We start from the raw sequence: 21,615 nt of genomic DNA, 5'->3' as shown, positions 1-21,615 counted from the left end.
GTTTACATAGACAGCAATACATTTTTTTGCCGCAAATAAATGCATGCGTTTTTTTGCGGCAAAAAAACGCCGCTAGAAATTACTACAGGTTGCATTTCTGCAACTAAATGCACGCGTCAAAAAATGCATGCGTTGCCAAAAACGCGTCAAAACGCATGCTAAAAAAACGCATGCGTTTTTAATGTTAAGTATAGAAAAAAAACCGCATGCGTTTTTTAGCGCTAAAACGCTGCAGATCAAAACGCAAGTGTGAAACCAGCCTTACTGACTTTGTTATGGCTACGTTTCTTGTAATGTCTGCACGGGAGAACACCGCCACAATACGGCTTGAGATGGAGCACAGCACTTTTACTTTTCTAACTGAATTCAAAAGAAACTGATGGAAAAGAACTGCATTGCCTCCATATAAAAGCAGGGGAACAGACACACATTAGAGGCTCGGGGAACCCCTAGGGGACCCATATAAAGCACAGAGCCTAAGGACATATGACCGACATGGTCAAGGATGTCATGCTTCCACCAAAATGCAAGTAGAGTTGGATAAATATGACAGTCACATCATATATAATCCACGCTGCGGAAGAAAAAAAAAAAAGACAGATGTGTGGAGCCACTGGATGCAAGACACAGAAAGATTTCTAGGCCTGTGCAGCTGTCATATGATGTCTATGTACTAGCCATAAACTAACACTTTACCTTAATCCCTGGCATCAGACCTTTCCATTGGAATGTGATTTTCAAGGCTTTCTTGACCTTCCACACCTGATAATAGGAACAAAATATAATTCACTGCTCTTATTTCAATCAACAATGGTGGAGCTGCTGTTTTAGATGTAGACACTTATAAGGATTCTATCACCTGAATTTTGCTACCCACTCTGAAAATAGCATGATATAGGAGCAAAGATCCTGATTGTAGCGACGTGTCACTTAAGGTACCTTCACACTAAGCGACGCTGCAGCGATACAGACAACGATGCCGATCGCTGCAGCGTCGCTGTTTAGTCGTTGTGTGGTCGCTGGAGAGCTGTCACACAGACAGCTCTCCAGCGACCAACGATGCCGAAGTCCACTGGTAACCAGGGTAAACATCGGGTTACTAAGCTCAGGGCCGCGCTTAGTAACCCGATGTTTACCCTGGTTACCATTGTAAAAGTAAAAAAAAAAAAACCACATACTCACATTCCGGTGCCCGGCGTCCGCTTCCCTGCACTCCTGCATCCTGTGTCAGCGCCGAACATCTCCGGCATCTCCCACAGAGCAGAGCGGTGACGTCACCGCTCTGCTTCTGGCCGGCACTTACACAGGATGCAGGAGGAGTGCAGGGAAGCGGACGCCGGGCACCGGAATGTGAGTATGTGTTTTTTTTTTTAACTTTTACAATGGTAACCAGGGTAAACATCGGGTTACTAAGCGCGGCCCTGCGCTTAGTAACCCGATATTTACCCTGGTTACCATTGAAAACATCGCTGGTATCATTGCTTTTGCTGTCAAACACGACGATACACGCCGATCTGACGACCAAATAAAATTGTGAACTTTCAGCAACGACCAGCGATATCACAGCAGGATCCAGATCGCTGCTGCGTGTCAAACACAACGATATCGCTAGCCAGGGCGCTGCAACGTCACGGATCGCTGTCGTTATCGTTGCAAAGTCGTGTAGTGTGAAGGTACCTTTACTGGGATGCTTGTTGTAGTTTTGATAACGTCCCTGTTTTATCTCCTGCAGATCTAGCATTTCTCTGAATGCTGAGCCCTGTATGACTCTGCCCACACACCACTGATTGGCAGCTTTCTGTGTACACTGTGCATAGGCAGGAAGCTGCCAGTCAATGGTGGACAGCGATCATACAGCGCTTATGAATATAGAGGACTACATGGTAGCAGGCTTTATTAGTCCTTCAGTTAAAATCAAATGCTGATAAAACTGAAATTTTATCAAAACTACAGCAAGCAGCCCAGTAAGTCACACACCTGGAAACAGTGTTTTAGTCCCTACATCATGCTGTTCTGAGATTAGGTGGCAAAAACCTGGTGACAGAGTCCTTTCAAAACTAACATTTCATCATGTGAACAGCAGCCGACAACAATAGGCAAAGCATAACTGTTGGCTCTGTATGACATGTCATTACACTGCTGACATAAAGCTGCTAGAATGAAGCCAAGACGTTAATACCCCAATGAAGCTTTCCTAAAACTATTTCAACATTTAGTTACAGTACTATAACCTTACCGACGGCATGGAAAGAGTTATTAATGCATACACCAGTGCCGTGGAGTCTGTGCATGCCGCAGCCATGATGGATGCCATCATTGCACCTGCTACAATTAACATGCTTCTATTACTTTACAGCTGGCAGAGATGAATGTGTCTTACAAATTTTTTCAGGATATATATTTTTTTTGTCACCGTAGGTGATCTTTGTTAACCCTTTTCACTCCGCAGCCCATTTTCGTTTTTGCGTTTCTGATTTTTGCTCCCCTTCTTCTCAGAGCCGCAACTTTTTTATTTTTTCATCAATATGGCCATGTGAGGGCTTTTTTTTTACCGGACGAGTTGTAATTTTGAACGACATCATTGGTTTTACCATATCGCATACTTGAAAACGGCAAAAACTTTCATGTGCGGTGAAATTGCAAAAAAAGTGCAATTCCACAACTGTTTTTTGGATTTTTTTTACCATGTTCACCAAATGCTAAAACGGACATTCCATTTTGATTCTCCAGGTCATTACAGGTTTGTAGAACTACACGTGTAGGTTGTTTTTTTATTTAAATGATGAAAAAAAAAAAAAAACTGCATCATTTTCCGAGACCCGTAGAGTCTCCATTTTTAATAACTGTAAATTACAAAACCATTTATTTCCATGTTTTCGGCATAGTTAAATGTACTCTTTATGGTGGCACAAACCTTTAAGAGAACACACAGGAATAGGGGAATTGGAGCAGGCACAGCATCTCCAAATTTCCCACATTACGTGGCAACGACATATTGTTATACAACTTACTTCATTAAATATATAATGATCATTTTAGAAGATAAAATATATTTCATATTAAAACTAACCTCAATTACAGCTCCAACACCCGCTGGAATTAATACCAGTAAACTGGTTTGTTCATCGAGAAGAAATAGGAAGATTACCACAGTACTAAAGCAACGCCACAATACTGCAAAACAAAAAGAAAACACATTAACTTAAAACAGGAGATACAAGACGTGCAGTCACATGGATTCCGTGAATATTACATAACTATAGAATACATGCCACGCTCCCTCTGCACACACATACGCTGTGGAGCAGCACACCAGTCAAGTAGCGAGGCGGGTGATTGCAGCAGCTACTGCACACCGGGCACTGACAGCTTCCAGGGAATTAATCAATCTCTCTCTCAAGAATTCTGTCCCTTCGAGGATCCGACAAAAAAAAAAAAATGGATCCAGTGCATCAGTTTTTTGCAATCTGCACAGGATCCGTCTTTTCAACACTTTGACAGATTGTAACTGATTCTAAAAAACTGATGTGTGAAAGAGGCCTAAGGCTACTTTCACACTAGCCTTAGGCTCGGACGACGCACGACGAATTGCGTCGTACCGACGCTAGCAGTGAATGCGCCGCCCAACGGGGGCAGCGGATGCTGTTTTTCAACGCATCCGCTGCCCCATTGTGAGGTGCGGGGAGGCGGGGGAGGAGTTCCGGCCGCGCATGCGCGGTCGGAAAAGACGGGAACGACGCACCAATAAAACGTTACAAGCAACGTTTTTTTGGTGGCGACGGTCCGACGCAACCATCGCACAACGGTTGCGACGTGTGGCAATGCGTCGCACTGCGTCGCTAATGCAAGTCAATGGAGAAAAAAACGCATCCTGCAAGCACTTTTGCAGGATGCGTTTTTTTTTTACAAAACGACGCATAGCGACGTGCAGTGCACGACGCTAGTGTGAAAGTAGCCTAAGAGCAATTCACACTAACTCAGTTAAAAGACAAAGACCTCAACCTTGTTAACCCCTTGGTGACAGCCAATTTTGAAATGAACAACCAAGTCCCATTTCTCAAATCTGCTATATATCACTTTATGTGGTAAGAACTCTGGAACCTGTCTGTCCTGATTATTTAACCCCTTAGTGACAGAGCCAATTTGGTACTTAATGACCGAGCCAATTTTTACAATTCTGACCACTGTCACTTTATGAGGTTATAACTCTGGAACGCTTTATCGGATCCCCCTGATTCTGAGATTGTTTTTTCGTGACATATTGTACTTCAAGTTAGTGGTAACATTTCTTCGATATTACTTGCGATTATTTATGAAAAAAACGGAAATATGGCGAAAATTTTAAAAATTTTGCAATTTTCAAACTTTGTATTTTTATGCCCTTATTAAATCAGAGTTATGTCAAGAAAAATTGTTAATAAATAACATTTCCCACATGTCTACTTTACATCAGCACAATTTTGGAAACAAAATATTTTTTTGTTAGGGAGTTATAAGAGTTAAAAGTTGACCAGCAATTTCTCATTTTTACAACACCATGTTTTTTTTAGGGACCACATCACCTTTGAAGTCATTTTGAGGGGTCTATATGATAGAAAATAACCAAGTGTGACACCATTCTAAAAACTGCACCCCTCAAGCTGCTCAAAACCACATTCAAGAAGTTTATTAACCCTTTACGTACTTCACAGGAACTGAAACAATGTGGAAGAAAAAAATGAACATTTAACTTTTTTTTGCAAACATTTTACTTCAGAACCATTTTTTTTAATTTTCACAAGTGTAAAAACAGAAATTTAACCACAAATTTTGTTGTGCAATTTCTCCTGAGTACGCCGATACCCCATATGTGGAGGTAAACCACTGTTTGGGCGCACCGCAGAGCTTGGAAGTGAAGGAGCGCCGTTTGACTGTTTCAATGCAGAATTGGCTGGAATTGAGATCGGATGCCATGTTGCGTTTGGAGAGCCCCTAATGTGCCTAAACAGTGGAAACCCCCCACAAGTGACACCATTTTGGAAACTAGACCCCTTAAGGAACTTATCTAGATGTGTGGTGAGCACTTTGAACCCCCAAGTGCTTCACAGAAGTTTATATCGTAGAGCAGAGAAAAAAAAAAAATCGCATTTGTTTTCACAAAAATGATATTTTCGCCCACAAATTTTTATTTTCACAAGGGTAACAGGAGAAATTAGACCACAAAAGTTGTTATGCAATTTCTCCTGAGTACGTCGATACCCCATATGTGGGGGTAAACCACTGTTTGGGCGCACCGCAGAGCTTGGAAGAGAAGGAGTGTCGTTTTACTTTTTCAATGTAGAATTGGCTGGAATTGAGATCGGACGCCATGTCACGTTTGGAGAGCCCCTGATGTGCCTAAACAGTGGAAACCCCCCACAAATGACACCATTTTGGAAACTAGACCCCTTAAGGAACTTATGTAGATGTGTGGTGAGCACTTTAAACCCCCAGGTGCTTCACAGAAGTTTATAATGCAGAGTAGTGAAAATAAAAAATATATTTTTTTCCCACAAAAGATTTTTTAGCCCAATTTTTATTTTCACAAGGGTAACAAGAGAAATTGGACCCCAAAAGTTGTTCTCCAATTTGTCCTGAGTATGCTGGTACCCCATATGTGGGGGTAAACCACTGTTTGGGCACACGGCAGAGCTCGGAAGAGAAGGAGCGCCATTTTGGAATTCAGACTTTGATAGAATTGTCTGTGGGTGTTATGTTGCGTTTGCAGAGCCCCTGATGTACCTAAACAGTAGAAACCCCACACAAGTGACCAAATTTTGGAAACTAGACCCCCTAAGGAACTTATCTAGATATGTGGTGAGAACTTTGCATAAACTTCTGTGAAGCACTTGAGCATTCAGAGTAGTGAAAATAAAAAAATATTTTTTTTCCCACAAAAAAGATTTTTAGCCCCCAAGTTTTTATTTTCACAAGGGTAACAGGAGAAATTGGACCCCAAAAGTTGTTGTCCAATTTATCCCGAGTACGCTGATGCCCCATATGTGGGGGTAAACCACTGTTTGGGCACACGGCAGAGCTCAGAAGGGAGGGAGCACCATTTGACTTTTTTAGCGCAAAATTGTCTGTCGTGTTTGGAGACCCCCTGATGTACCTAAACAGTGGAAACCCCCCAATTCTAACTCCAACCCTAACTCCAACACACCCCTAACCCTAATCTCAACCCGATCCATAATCCTAATCACAACCCTAACGATAATCACAACCCTAACCCCAAAACAGCCCTAATCTCAACCCTAACCATAACCCTAATCAAAACCCTAAATCCAACACACCCCTAACCCTAATCTCAACCCTAACCTCAAACCTAACCCTAATCCCAATAAACCCCTAACCCTAACCTTAACCCTAATCCCAACCCTAACCCTAATCCCAACCCTAATCCCAAACGTAACCCTAATCCCAACCGTAACCCTAATACCAACCCTAACCCTAATTTTAGCCCCAACCCTAGCCCTAACCCTAACTTTAGCCCCAATCCTAACCCTAAATTTAACCCTAACCCTAGCCCTAACTTTAGCCCCAGCCCTAACCCTAAGGCTACTTTCACACTTGCGTCGTGTGGCATCCTTCACAATCCGTCGTTTCGGACAATAAACGGATCCTGCAAATGTGCCCACAGGATGCCTTTTTTGCCCATAGACTTGTATTACCGACGGATGGCCACACGTCGCGTCCATCGTGCACTGGATCCGTTGTGTTTTGGCGGACCGTCATCACAAAAAAAGTTCAATGTAACCTTTTTTTGTACGTCGCGTCCGCCATTTCCGCGCATGCGTGGCCGTAACTCTGCCCCCTCCTCCCCAAGACATAGACTGGGCAGCGGATGCGTTGAAAAACTGCATCCACTGCCCACGTTGTGCACAATTTTCACAACGTGCGTCGGTACGTCGGGCTGACGCATTGCGACCACCCCGTACCGACGCAAGTGTGAAAGAAGCCTAAGGCTACTTTCACACTAGCGTCGTACTCGGCCCATCGCAGTGTGTCGGGCCGACGTACCGACGCTAGCGTTGTAAGCGCCACACAACGGGTGCAGAGGATGCTGTTTTTTCAACGCATCCGCTGCCCCATTGTGAGGTGCGGGGAGGCGGGGGCGGAGTTACGGCCGCGCATGCGCATTCGGAAATGGCGGACACGTCGCAGAAAAAAAGTTACATGTAGCGTTTTTTGTGCCGACGGTCCGCCAAAGCACGACGCATCCGTCGCACGACGGATGCGACGTGTGGCAATCCGTCGCAATGTGTCGCTAATGCAAGTCAATGGAGAAAAAACGCATCCTGCAAGCACTTTTGCAGGATGCGTTTTTTCTCCAACGTGTGAAAGTAGCCTAACCCTAACCCTAGCCCTAACCCTAAATTTAGCCCCAACCCTAGCCCTAACCCTAGCCCTAATTTTAGCCCCAACTCGTCTCTCCTGCCGGCCGGCAGATGGCAGCAGATGGCGGGCGCACTGCGCATGCGCCCGCCATTTTCTTTGCAGAGGAAGAAGCCGGCCTGCAAGAGGAGACGCAGGAGGACCCGGGGACACCGGGTGAGTATGATAGGGTCCCCGAATCCCCCTATTTCTCTGTCCTCTGATGTGCGATCACATCAGAGGACAGAGAATTACAGATCGCTTTTTTTTTTTGCGGTCGCCGGTAAACAGTTAATAACCGGCGATCGCAAAACATGCAGCCGAGACCCCAAAGATCTACCGGGTGCCGGGCGCACTGCGCCCGCCATTTTTTCCCAGAAAAAAGATGGCGGCACCCATCGGGAGCCACGAGGAGCACCGGGGGAGATAGGTGAGTATTGGGGGGCTATTGGGGACACTATTTCTCTGTCCTCCGATGTGCGATCACATCGGAGGACAGAGAAATTAAATGACAAATCGCGTTTTTGTTGTTGTTGCGACCGCCGGTAAACGGTTAATTACCGGCGATCGCAACTCGGGGGTCGGTAAACCCCCCCCGAATCATGTTCTCTGGGGTCTCGGCTACCCTCGGCAACCGAGACCCCAGAGAAAATCCGACTCTGGGGGGCACTATTCACTTTTTTTTTTTTTGGTTTAAGTACCCTTAGCGGCCGCCGTTAAAAGGCGTTAAAAGGCGTATCGGCGGTCGTTAAGGGGTTAAAGGGAATCTGTCACCTACTTTTTCCTATATAAGCTTTGGCCACCGCCATCAAGGGCTTCTCTATAGCATTTTGCAATGCTGTAGATAAGCCCTCGATGTAACCAAAAAGATAAGAAAAACAAGGTAGATTATACTCACCTGGAGGGGCGGTCTGATCCGATGGGCGTCGCGGTCCGGGGCCTCCCATCTTCTTACGATGACGTCCTCTTCTTTGCTTCCTATCTCGGCTCCTGCGCAGGCATACTTTATCTGCCCTGTTGAGGGCAGAGTAAAGTACTGTAGTACGCAGGTGCTGGGAGAGGTCCGAGAAGCCCAGCGCCTGCGCACTGCAGTACTTTGCTCTGCCCTCAACAGGGCAGATAAAGTATGCCTGCGCAGGAGCCGAGACAGAAAGCAGGGAACAGGACATCATCGCAGAATGCTGTAGATAAGCCCCTAATGGCGGTGGCCGAAGCTCTCATACGGAAAAGTAGGTGACAGATTCCCTGTAAGTCCGGGTCATGTGTTCTCCTGTGCCTGAGTATTTTGTGCTGTTGGCTGGTGAACTCCCTGCTTCTGTTGCTCATTACTGGGTGGTCGGCCTCGCCACGTTCAGCTGCCATCCATCTTTCGTGTGCTCCTGGATTCTGCCCGGGGTTGTCTTGGGTGCTGCCTCTCACCTCTGGAACTGCTGCGACGGGCAGCACATCAGTGGAAGGATCTCCTTTGTTTGCTAAACTTTTCCCAGTGTTGTGCCTCTTTACAAACCACACCAGGTGAGCAAGATTCAAGTTGTGCTTTCCTCTCCAAGAAAGATTTACTTATCTGCTATGCTTAGATAGTGCTCTCCCTCTTTTTCCCCTCATCCTCTCTTTCTCAGGACTTAATTCTCACAATGTACTACCTTCGTATTACTGAACTTCCACAAACAAGTGATGTGCGCACCTGTGATCAAGTTTTGCTGGGATTCCCACGTTTATGTACTGTGTGCATTCACACTAACAACCTACTGGACTTCCTCGTTAAGTGTCTTGTTTGCTCCCGCATGTAGAAAAGCCGCAGAGACACCATCACGTGTTTCGTTTCTCAACGCAAGCAATGAATAGCCAGGTCTTTCACCGGGAAGGAACAACCGCGGGAAGGGCAGCATCCAATAAAGGAAAACCACCTATGCCAAAACATGGTATCCATCCACAGACAGCTGTTTCGGGGTATTTGCCTCTCATCAGTGTGGAGTGTCTGTGGATGGATACCACGTTTTGGCATAGGTGGTTTTCCTTTATTGGACACGTGATGGTGTCTCCGCGGTGTTGGATGCTTTGATCTCCCCGAGGTCATTCACCCTTATGTTTGTTAGTCTTTTCACTAGGCACTGCTCCTAATAGCCAGTTTCCTACTCCACACTGATGAGGGGCAAATACCCCGAAACAGCTGTCTGTGGATGGATACCATGTTTTGGCATAGGTGGCTTTCCTTTATTGGATGCTGCCCTTCCCGTGGTTGTTCCTTCCCGGTGAAAGACCTGGCTATTCATTGCTTGCGTTGAGAAACACATGATGGTGTCTCCGCGGCTTTTCTACATGCATTTGCATATTTCCCATAAGAGATGGGGGCAGTGTTATGGATCACTGCGTTGAGAAACAGGTGATGGTGTCTCCGCGGTGTTGGATGTTTTGATCTCCCCGAGGTCATTCATCCTTATGTTTATTGTTTGCTCCCGTGTCATGTCCTTGCTGGACTGGTTCATAGTAATGGTCACGTCCCGCTATTCAGTGTGCTGCGTTTACAATATTGTGCTGAGCATCTCGTTAAAACTGCAGGAATATCTATGTAGTTATAGTGCTTTGGAACAAAGCACTATCTTGTTATCCGAACGTGGTTAACTTCTTCTTATTCTTCGGCTTTTTTCCGCAACTAATGCGGCCCGAACCGCTGCACGCACAGACTCCAGTGAGGTGTCATTTCGAAGCCAGCGTCCACGAGAGGTGTGCTAAGTATTTTTCGTGTCGATCCGATTTGTAGTTTTTTTTAAAATTGCATTTTTTTAAAAAAATGTCCTATAGGAAATAATGGCGAACTTTCCATTTCCCCCAACTTGACCTTCCAAAGATGGCAGCTATGCAAATGTACGGTGTCCATTTTAGGACATGATCATTTATCAAAGTCAAACATCAGAATAAAGTGACTATGACACCCTCTCGTCCCGTGGGTGAAAAGTAAGTGCACCCCCGGTCCCGTGGGTGAAAAGTAAGTGCACCCCCAATCCCGTGGGTGAAAAGTAAGTGCACCCCCAATCCCGTGGGTGAAAAGTAAGTGCACCCCCAATCCCGTGGGTGAAAAGTAAGTGCACCGAGTGGCCCCGCCCCCCAAATCGGACCCCGAGTGACCCCGCCCACCAAATCGGACCCCGAGGAGCCCTGCCCACCGAATCGGACCCCGAGGGGCCCCGCCCCTGAATCGGACCCCACCCCCCAAATCGGACCCCGCCCACCAAATCGGACCCCGAGGTGCCCCACCACCAAATCGGACCCCGAGGTCCCACGCCCCCCAAATCGGACCCCGAGGGGCCCGGCCCCCCAAATCGGACCCCGAGGAGCCCCGCCCCCCAAATCGGACCCCGAGGGGTCCCGCCCCCTAAATCGGACCCCGAGTGGCCCCGCCCCCCAAATCGGACCCCGAGTGGCCCCGCCCCCCAAATCGGACCCCGAGGGGCCCCGCCCCCCAAATCGGACCCCGAGGGGCCCCGCCCACCAAATCGGACCCCCGCCCCCCAAATCGGACCCCGAGGGGCCCCGCCCACCAAATCGGTCCCCACCCACCAAATCGGTCCCCGAGGGGCCCCGCCCACCAAATCGGTCCCTGAGGGGCCCCGCCCACCAAATCGGTCCCCGCCCCCCAAATCGGACCCCGAGGGGCCCCGCCCACCAAATCGGACCCCGAGGGGCCCCGCCCACCAAATCGGCACCCGAGGTTCCCCGCCCACCAAATCGGCACCCGAGGTGCCCCACCCACCAAATCGGTCCTGAGGGGCATGCAAGTGTAAAACTCTTGCAGGGGCAGCCTGGGCACCATTCCAAAGCACTATCTGTAGTTCCTTCAGGAAATACCCATCTAGTTCTGTTTGCTTTCCTGTTTACCATATTGTGCTGAGGACATCGTTACAATTGCAGGAATATCTGTGTTAGTTCTGTTTGCATTTCTGTTTTGTTAAAATACATAATTTGCTGCAGCTTTGCTCTCAGACTGGTTTTATCCCACGCTATCAGATTCCCTAGTACCTACATAATTGTTACAGGATTCTCAGGCCATTTAGGAATATGCTGGGATAATGTCGAAAGAGACAAAGGTGGATCAGTTGTTTTCTATGATCAACTCCTTACAAGGGGACGTAGAAGCTCTGCAAAACAAGATGGCTAACTGGGAGGTCCATTTCTGGCAGGCGCTGCAGGATTTAGGTAACCAAAGAACAGCACAGGCGCCTCCACCTCAGGGGCAGCTACTGCCAGCTAGACCTCCCAAGTTACCGCCGTTTAGATTTAATGGTGAACGCTACAAATTTCGTGTGTTTATAAATCAATGCATTTTGCATTTTGATGTACATGATGCCCACTTTCACACAGATCGATCCAAGGTTTTGTGTATAATTATGTTACTTACTTCCCAAGCTCTCGCGTGGGCGAATCCACTAATTGAGACTGGTGATCCTCGCTTGAATAACCTGGATAATTTTCTTGCTGCAATGTCTATGATGTTTGATGATCCAAATCATCGCACTACAGCTGAAACTGCATTGTCGTCTTTACGTCAAGGTAAGCGTTCCATTGTTGAATATACCTCTGAATTCAGACGGTTGGTGGTGGATACGGTTTGGGACTGTTATGCTCACTTACCCATTTTTAAGAGGGGACCTTCTAGTACAACTAAGGATGAATTATCCGATGCAGATTCTCCTCAAGAGTTAGAGGCATTGATACAACATTGTGTGTGCATTGACATACCGTATATACTCAAGTATAAGCCGAGATTTTCAGCCCATTTTTGGGGGGTGAAAGTCCCCTGTTATGAACTGGTGGCCTAGGAGCAGCATGGACGAGCTCTGGAGTAGGTGGCCTCTATACTGACCGCAGACCCTGAACTTAACACATCAACTAGAAGTAGCCATGGGATGTTCCTGTCACTCCCTAGACACCTTGTCACGGCCGGAGGACTAATTACACCTAAAGGAAGAAACAGGAATACTATCTTGCCTCAGAGAAAATCCCCTAAGGAAAGACAGCCCCCCACAAATATTGACTGTGAGAGGAGAGGGAAATTACAAACGCAGACTGAAAACAGAATTTAGAAAAGGAGGCCACGCTACCTAGAAAGAAAAGACAGGAAAGAGTACTGTGTGGTCAGTATAAAAAAATACTACAAAATCCACCACAGAGAATACAAAAATCTCCACACCTAACTAAAGGCATGGAGGGTAACTCTGACTCCAGAGCTTCCAACTTGGCTGAGTAAATCTTAACACAGACAAAGCTGGACAAGAAAAAACCTAGCAATTCACAGAACTATAAAGTCCACCGCATGTGGACTGCAAAAACAGAGCCAGGACTTATCTTTGATGATTTGGACAATCCAGAAGGAGAAACCAAGCAGAGATGTGGATCCCTAGAAAACAATGGACAACTGGCACTCAATAAAGGAAGGAGCCAGACTAAATAGCCCCGTCCAAAGTGGAAGCAGCTGATGACTGTTGTGAAGGACAAACAGCAGCACTACCACTTATAACCACAGGAGGGAGCCTAAGAGCAGAACCCACAACAGAATTCACAACAGTACCCCCCCCCTTGAGGAGGGGTCACCGAACCCTCACCAGAGCCCCCAGGACGAGCCAAATGGAAGGCACGAATCAAATCGTCAGCATGAACATCAGAGGCAACAACCCAAGAATTATCCTCCTGGCCATAACCCTTCCACTTGACAAGATACTGAAGCCTCCGTCTAGAAAAACGAGAATCCAAGATCTTCTCCACAACATACTCCAACTCCCCATCAATCAACACCGGGGCAGGAGGATCAACAGAGGGAACCACGGGCACCACATATTTCCGCAACAAAGATCTATGGAAAACATTATGGATGGAAAAAGAGGCTGGAAGGGCCAAACGAAAAGACACTGGATTGATAATCTCAGGAATCCTATAAGGACCAATAAACCGAGGCTTGAACTTCGGGGAAGAAACCTTCATAGGAACATGACGAGAAGACAACCAGACCAAATCCCCAACCCGAAGTCGGGAACCCACACGCCGACGACGGTTGGCAAAACACTGAGCCTCCTCCTGAGACAACACCAAATTGTCCACAACATGAGCCCAAATCTGCTGCAACCTGTCAACCACAGAGTCCACCCAGGACAATCAGAAGACTCAACCTGCCCTGAAGAAAAACGACGATGAAACCCAGAATTACTGATCCTGATCGGCAGCATCTCAAATAAGTTTCCAAAGTCTGGTTAGTTTGCTCGGTTTGGCCGTTTGTCTGAGGATGAAATGCGGAAGAAAAAGACAAATCAATGCCCAGCTTAGCACAAAAGGACCGCCAAAACAAACTGGGAACCTCGGACACAATATTCTCCGGAATGCCATGCAAAGGAATCACATGCTGAAAAAACAACGGAACCAACTCAGAAGAGGAAGGCAACTTAGGCAAAGGTACCAAATGAACCATCTTAGAAAACCGGTCACAAACCACCCAGATAACAGACATCCTCTGGGAAACAGGAAGATCCTAAATAAAATCCATAGAAATATGCGTCCAAGGCCTCTCAGGGACCGGCAAAGGCAAAAGCAACCCACTGGCGCGGGAGCAGCAAGGTTTGGCCCGCGCACAAGTCCCACAGGACTGCACAAAAGAACGCACATCCCGTGACAAAGAAGGCCACCAAAAGGACCTACTAACCAAATCTCTGGTACCAAAAATCCCAGGATGGCCAGCCAACACAGAACAGTGAACCTCAGAAATCACTTTACTAGTCCATCTGTCAGGAACAAACAGTTTCCCTGCTGGACAGCGATCAGGTTTATCAGCCTGAAACTCCTGAAGAGCAAAATCAGGGGAGATGGCAGAAAGAATCACCCCCTCCTTAAGAATACCAACTGGCTCAAGAATCCCAGGGGAATCAGGCAAGAAACTCCTAGAGAGGGCATCAGCCTTAACATTCTTAGAACCTGGAAGATACGAGACAACAAAATCAAAACGGGAGAAAAACAGGGACCATCGGGCCTGTCTAGGATTCAGCCGTTTGGCAGACTCGAGGTAAATCAGATTCTAATGATCGGTCAAGACCACAATACGGTGCTTGGCCCCCTCAAGCCAATGTCGCCACTCCTCAAATGCCCACTTCATAGCCAACAACTCACGATTGCCGACATCATAATTGCGTTCCGCAGGCGGAAACTTTCGAGAAAAAAAGTCACACGGTTTCATCAAGGAACCATCAGAATTCCTCTGAGACAAAACGGCCCCTGCCCCAATCTAAGAAGCGTCAACCTCAACCTGAAAAGGAAGAGAAACATCCGGCTGACGCAACACAGGGGCAGAAGTAAATCGGCGCTTAAGCTCCTGAAAGGCAGAAACGGCCTCAGAGGACCAATTAGCTACATCAGCGCCCTTCCTCGTCAAATCGGTCAGGGGTTTAACCACACTGGAGAAGTTGGCAATGAAACGGCGATAAAAATTAGCAAAGCCCAAAAATTTCTGAAGGCTCTTCACGGATGTGGGCTGGATCCAATCATGAATGGCCTGAACCTTAGCCGGATCCATTTCTATAGATGATGGAGAAAAAATGAAGCCCAAAAAAGAAACCTTCTGTACACCAAAGAGGCACTTAGGCCCCTTCACAAACAAGGCATTGTCACGAAGGACCTGAAATACCATCCTAACTTGTTTCACATGAGACTCCCAATCATCTGAAAAAAATCAAAATATCATCCAAATATACAATCATGAATTTATCAAGATAATTCCGAAAAATATCATGCATGAAGGACTGAAACACAGATGGGGCATTAGAGAGTCCGAATAGCATCACAAGATACTCAAAATGGCCCTCGGGCGTATTAAACGCAGTTTTCCATTCGTCACCCTGCTTAATACGAACCAGATTATATGCCCCTCGAAGGCCAATCTTAGTAAACCAACTAGCCCCCTTAATTCTGGCAAACAAATCAGAAAGCAAAGGCAAAGGGTATTGGAATTTGACCGTGATCTTATTCAAGAGGCGATAATCAATACAGGGTCTCAAGGAGCCATCCTTCTTGGCAACAAAAAAAACCTGCTCCTAATGGAGAAGAAGATGGCCGAATATGCCCCTTCTCCAAAGACTCCCTTACATAGCTCCGCATGGCGGCATGTTCAGGCACAGACAGGTTGAAAAGTCGGCCCTTAGGAAACTTACAGCCTGGAATCAAATCAATAGCACAATCACAGTCCCTATGCGGTGGAAGGGAACTGGACTTGGGCTCATCGAAAACATCCTGGAAATGTGACAGAAACTCAGGAATTTCAGAAGAGGAGGAGGAGGAAATTGACATCAGAGGAACGTCATCGTGAACCCCCTGACAACCCCAACTAGTCACAGACATAGATTTCCAATCCAACACCGGATTATGTACCTGTAACCATGGAAACCCCAGCACAACAGCATCATGCAAATTATGTAACACCAGGAAGCGACAATCTTCCTGATGGGCTGGCGCCATGCACATGGTTAACTGTGTCCAAAACTGAGGTTTATTTTTAGCCAATGGTGTAGCATCAATCCCCCTCAAAGGGATAGGACTCCGCAAAGGCTGTAAGGAAAAACCACAACGTCTGGCAAATTCTAAGTCCATTAAATTTAAAGCGGCGCCTGAATCCACAAATGCCATGACAGAGAATGACGATAATGAGCAGATCAGGGTCACAGATAACAGAAATTTAGGTTGTATAGTACTGATCGTAACGGAATTAGCGATTCTCTTGGCACGCTTAGGGCAATCAGAAATAACATGAGCAGAATCGCCGCAGTAAAAGCACAACCTATTCTGACGTCTGAATCCTTGGCGTTCCGCTCTAGACACAATCCTATCACACTGCATAGGCTCAGGACTCCGCTCGGAAGACAACGCCATAGTGTGCACAACTCTGCGCTCACGCAAGCGCCGATCAATTTGAATGGCCAGAGACACAGAATCACTCAGACCTGCAGGCGTGGGGAACCCCACCATAACATCTTTAACAGATTCAGAAAGACCCTTTCTGAAAATTGCCGCCAAAGCATCCTCATTCCACTTAGTAAGCACAGACCATTTTCTGAATTTCTGGCAATATGACTCTGCCGCTTCTTGACCCTGACACAGGGCCAAAAGTGTTTTCTCAGCATGCTCTACAGAGTTAGGTTCATCATACAATAACCCAAGCGCCTGAAAAAAGGTGTCTACATTAAGCAAGGCCGGATTCCCAGATTCCAGGGAAAATGCCCAATCCTGCGGGTCACCACGCAACAGAGAAATGACAATTTTTACCTGCTGGATGGGATCACCAGAGGAACGGGGCTTAAGAGCAAAAAACAGTTTACAGTTATTTTTAAAGCTCAAAAATTTGGACCTGTCCCCGAAGAACAGATCGGGGGTAGGAATTCTAGGCTCTAAAACAGGAGTCTGCACGATATAATCAGAAATACCCTGTACTCTAGCAGCAAGTTGATCTACCCGAGAAGCAAGTCCCTGAACATCCATGTCAACGCCTAACTCCTGAGCCACCCAGAAGTGAAGAGGGAAAAAAAACCACAACAGAGTACAGAAAAAAAAATGGCTCAGCACTTTCTTTCCCTTCTTTTGAGATGCGGTTAACTCATTGTTGGCCAGTTGTACTGTTATGAACTGGTGGCCTAGGAGCAGCATGGACGAGCTCTGGAGTAGGTGGCCTCTATACTGACCGCAGACCCTGAACTTAACACATCAACTAGAAGTAGCCATGGGATGTTCCTGTCATTCCCTAGACACCTCGTCACGACCGGAGGACTAATTACACCTAAAGAAAGAAACAGGAATACTATCTTGCCTCAGAGAAAATTCACAAAGGAAAGGCAGCCCCCCACAAATATTGACTGTGAGAGGAGAGGGAAATTACAAACGCAGACTGAAAACAGAATTTAGCAAAGGAGGCCACGCTACCTAGAAAGAAAAGTCAGGACAGAGTACTGTGCGGTCAGTATTAAAAATACTACAAAAATCCACCACAGAGAATACAAAAATCTCCACACCTAACTAAAGGCATGGAGGGTAACTCTGCGACTCCAGAGCTTCCAGCTTGGCAGAATAAATCCTTACACAGACAAAGCTGGACAAGAAAAAACATAGCAATTCACTGAACTATAAAGTCCACCGCATGTGGACTGCAAAAACAAAGCCAGGACTTATCTTTGATGATTTGGACAATCCAGCAGGAGAAACCAAGCAGAGAAGTGAATCCTCCAGAAAACAATGGACAACTGGCACTCACTAAAGGGTGAAGCCAGACTAAATAGCCCCGTCCAAAGTGAAAGCACCTGATGACTGCTGTGAAGGACAAACAGCAGCACTACCACTTATAACCACCGGAGGGAGCCCAAGAGCAGAACCCACAACAGAATTCACAACAGGGAGCGCAGCGCTGCGCGATATTCACCTGCTCCTCGGTCCGGCGCCGCTCCATCTTCAGCGTCTTCTGCAGTGACGCTCAGGTCAGAGGTCGCGATGACGTGGATAGTGCGCGTTCTCTCCCTGAATGTCAGTGCAGAAGATGTTGAAGATGGAGCGGCGCCGGAACGAGGAGCAGGTGAATATTGAAAGTGCTGGGGGCCTGAACGACGGAGAGGTGAGTATGTGATTTTTTTTTTATCGCAGTAACAGCAAATGGGGCAAGTGTCTGTATGGAGCATCTTATGGGGGCATAATCAACGTTTGTGCAGGATTATATGGGGCAAATATCTTTATGGAGCATCTTATGGGGCCATAATCAACATTTGTGCAGTACTATATGGCGCAAATATCTTTATGGAGCATCTTATGGGGACATAATTAACGTTTGTGGAGCATTATATGGTGCAAGTGTCTGTATGGAGCATCTTATGGGGCCATAATCAACATTTGTGCAGCATTGTATTGGGCAAATGTGTCTATAGAGCATCTTATGGGGCCATTATTAACCTTTATGCAGGATTATATGGGGCATATTTTAATATGGAGCATCTTATAGGGCCATCATGAACTGTATGGAGCATTATATGGGGCTCCTGATTCAATATGGATATTCAAAAACACTTAACCTACTGATGTTTCAATTAATTTTACTTTTATTGGTATCTTTACTTTTGACATTCACCGGTAGCTGCTGCATTTTCCACCCTAGGCTTATACTCGAGTCATTAAGTTTTCCCAGTTTTTTGTGGCAAAATTAGGGGGTCGGCTTATACTCGAGTATATACGGTACGTATCACTGAACATAGACAGGAGAAATTTGCAGCCTTTAACTGTGTCTCTAACTCTCCCCTTCCCTCTAAAGAACTTGCAGGCAAAGCCTCTTGGGAAGTGGAACCAATCCCTATGCAAGTGGATGCTTTACAGCGTCGTGAGAGTAACGAGTGCAGGGAGCATCGCTTTCGTGAGAGTTTATGTTTTTATTGTGGTCAGTCTGAAAATTTCCTTATAAACTGTCCTAAGCGACCTTGCAAGATACTAGCCGCTGTAGGGGAACATGAGAATCAGGATGATGAATGTCATTTGTGAGTCCAGCTTTTCTGTGAATGCTGTGCTTCTTTCCCTAACAATGACTCCGCTCCCAAGACACGGAAGGATAAGGATACACATTGTTCCCTTCCCATTAACATCTTGTTGTTGGGCCAATGGATCCCATGTGCAGCTATGGTAGCTACTGGAGCAGGGGGTAACTTTATGGACATCACCTTTGCCAAGGAGTATGGCATAGTGTAAACAGCGAGCCACTCTAGTAACCATGGAAACAGTAGATGGTTCCCTCTTAGCCTCTGGACCGGTGGATCAGGAGACGGTACCACTGGAGATTTACATAGAGACTATTCATCAGGAAGTGCTCTCTTTTATGCTAATCTCTTTGCCACATTTTCTTTTGATTCTAGGAATTCCCTGGTTTCAGGCACAGAATCCAATCATCAACTGGGAAACCAAGGAAATCACCTTCCCACCAAAGGATACACCAGTAACGGATCAGGTAAATTCTCGGGATGCGGAATGTATCACTGGAGTACCTATGTTACCACCCATTTACTATGAATTTTCTGATATCTGTGATAAAAGGATGGCAGATCAGCTTCATCCTCATAGACCCCATGACTGTCCTATTGAGCTTCTTCCAGGGGCGGCTATGCCGTTTAAAAATGTTTACCCACTAGCAGCTCCAGAGCTGCAGGCTTTGAAAGAATACATTGATGGAAATCTGACTAAGGGTTTCATCCGCCCCTCTTCATCACCGGCAGGAGCACCCGTCTTCTTCGTAAAGAAAAAGGATGGAACTCAGACACTGCATTGACTATCGGGAGCTCAACAAGGTAACCATTCGTATCCGATATCCTTTACCATTAATTCCCAAGTTGCTGGAAAGAGTACGACACGTCAAAATTTCTAAGTTGGATCTTCGAGGAGTGTATAACTTAGTTCGGATCCGCTCTGGGGATGAATGGAAGATGGCATTTAGATGTCAATATGGGCACTTTGAGTACTTTGTGATGCCTTTTGGTCTCTGCAAAGCTCCGTCCACCTTTCAACACTTGGCTAATGACATCTTTAGAGATTTGCTAGATCAATTTGTCGTGATCTATCTGGACAATATTTTGCTTTTCTCTGATTCTTTGCAGGAGCATCAAGAACATGTTAAGACTGTTTTAAGATGCCTGAAAGAGAATCATCTCTACATGAAGCCGGAAAAGTGTAAGTTCCACCGCACTGAGAGTAAATTTTTAAGCTATGTCATCTCGCCACAGGGGTTTAACATGGAGGCAAGTAAGATTCATCAGGCTATTCTTGATTGGCCTGCACCTAAGAATGTCAAGGAGGTACATTGCTTTAGCAGGTTTGCAAATTTTTATAGACGATTTATTCATAATTTCTCTGAGATTGTGCGACCTATTACGCAACTAACCAAGAAGGAAAATACTTTCTTGTGGTCTACACTGGCTCAGGAGGCCTTTGATTGTCTTAAGTCCCGTTTTACATCTTCACCGCTGTTGATTCATCCTAACCCAGCACATCTTTTCATTGTGGAGGTGGAAGCTTCGGATTGTGCATTGGGGGCCATACTCTCTCAAAGAACAGGGGAGAAAGGTCTGTTACATCCGTGTGCTTTTTTTCTCCCGTAAACTTTCTGCTGCAGAGAAGAACTATGATGTGGGAGATAAGGGAGCTTCTAGCCTTCATCGCTCTATTTAAATAATGGAGCTGCATTTAAAGAACGGAGGCACCATCTGCAGGGGGCAGCACAACAAGCTATTGTGCTCACGGATCATCGTAACCTAGAATTCCTGAGGTCTGCTAGATGTCTTTCTCCTCGTCAGGCTCATTGGAGTTTGTTTTTGAACCAATTTAATTTTGTCATTTCATACCGCCCATGTTCACGTAATGGGAACGCGGATGCTTTGTCCCAAATCCATGCCACGGATTCCATACCTGGGACCCCGTCCAAGACCATTTTGTCTGATGCCAATTTTGTCGGAGTCATCCAGAATAAGGACTTATGGAAGACAATTAAGGAGGCCTATGACGCTGACCAATTCCTTGCTAAACCTACTGATGATGTGAATCTAGTTCTCAGGAACGGTATGTGGGTTCAGGATCAATGTTTATGGGTATGTGCACACGTTGAGGATTTCCTGCGGATTCGCAGCGTTTTTTGAGGTGCAGAAACGCTGCAGATCCGCAAGTGATTTACAGTAAAATGTAAATCAATGGTAAAAAAAATGCTGTGCTAATGGTGCGGAAATGCTGCGGATTAAAAGTAGCATGTCACTTCTTTTTTGATGATCTGCTGCGTTTTTGTACCCATTCCATTATAGAAATCCGCAGGGGTAAAAAACGTAGTAAATCCGCAAAAAATCTGCAGCAAATCCACAACAAAATCCACACAAAAAAAGCGACAAATCCGCACCTGTGTTTTCTGCCAAGAGATGCAGAATCCGCACCAGTAATTCCTAAGCCTAATCCGCAACGTGTGCACATAGCCTTAACGTTACGGAAGTTGTAAGGCTGCAGGTTCTCAAGTTTGTCCATGATTCTAAGTTGGCTGGTCATCTGGAGGTACAGAAGACACAGGAGTTCCTAAGTCGTTTCTTCTGGTGGCCTACCTGTCTGAAGGATGTGAAGAGCTACGTTCTCTCTTGTGAGATGGCACAATTCCTTTTGATAGTCTGATTCATTATAATTCTATTCTAGATGAAATGACCC

The 21,615-nt window shown here is 46.2% G+C and overlaps 1 protein-coding gene across 2 annotated transcripts in view; it reads right to left on the bottom strand.

Annotated features, from left to right (window-relative positions):
* CLPTM1L (CLPTM1 like) overlaps positions 1 to 21,615 on the bottom strand; it is a 127,641-nt gene that overhangs the window by 32,290 nt on the left and 73,736 nt on the right. For both annotated transcript variants that reach the window (XM_077269382.1, XM_077269383.1), the window contains exons 10-11: positions 3,071 to 3,174; positions 697 to 762 (exon numbers count right to left, since the gene is read on the bottom strand). In XM_077269382.1, coding sequence (XP_077125497.1) covers positions 697 to 762; positions 3,071 to 3,174 — 170 coding nt within the window. The remainder of the gene's footprint in view (positions 1 to 696; positions 763 to 3,070; positions 3,175 to 21,615) is intronic.

The sequence above is a fragment of the Ranitomeya variabilis genome, chromosome 6 (genome assembly GCF_051348905.1).
Source record: "Ranitomeya variabilis isolate aRanVar5 chromosome 6, aRanVar5.hap1, whole genome shotgun sequence".
Taxonomy (NCBI): domain Eukaryota; kingdom Metazoa; phylum Chordata; class Amphibia; order Anura; family Dendrobatidae; genus Ranitomeya; species Ranitomeya variabilis.
The sequence above is the reverse complement of the archived record's forward strand: the minus strand, read 5'-3'. Positions and strand labels throughout refer to the sequence as shown.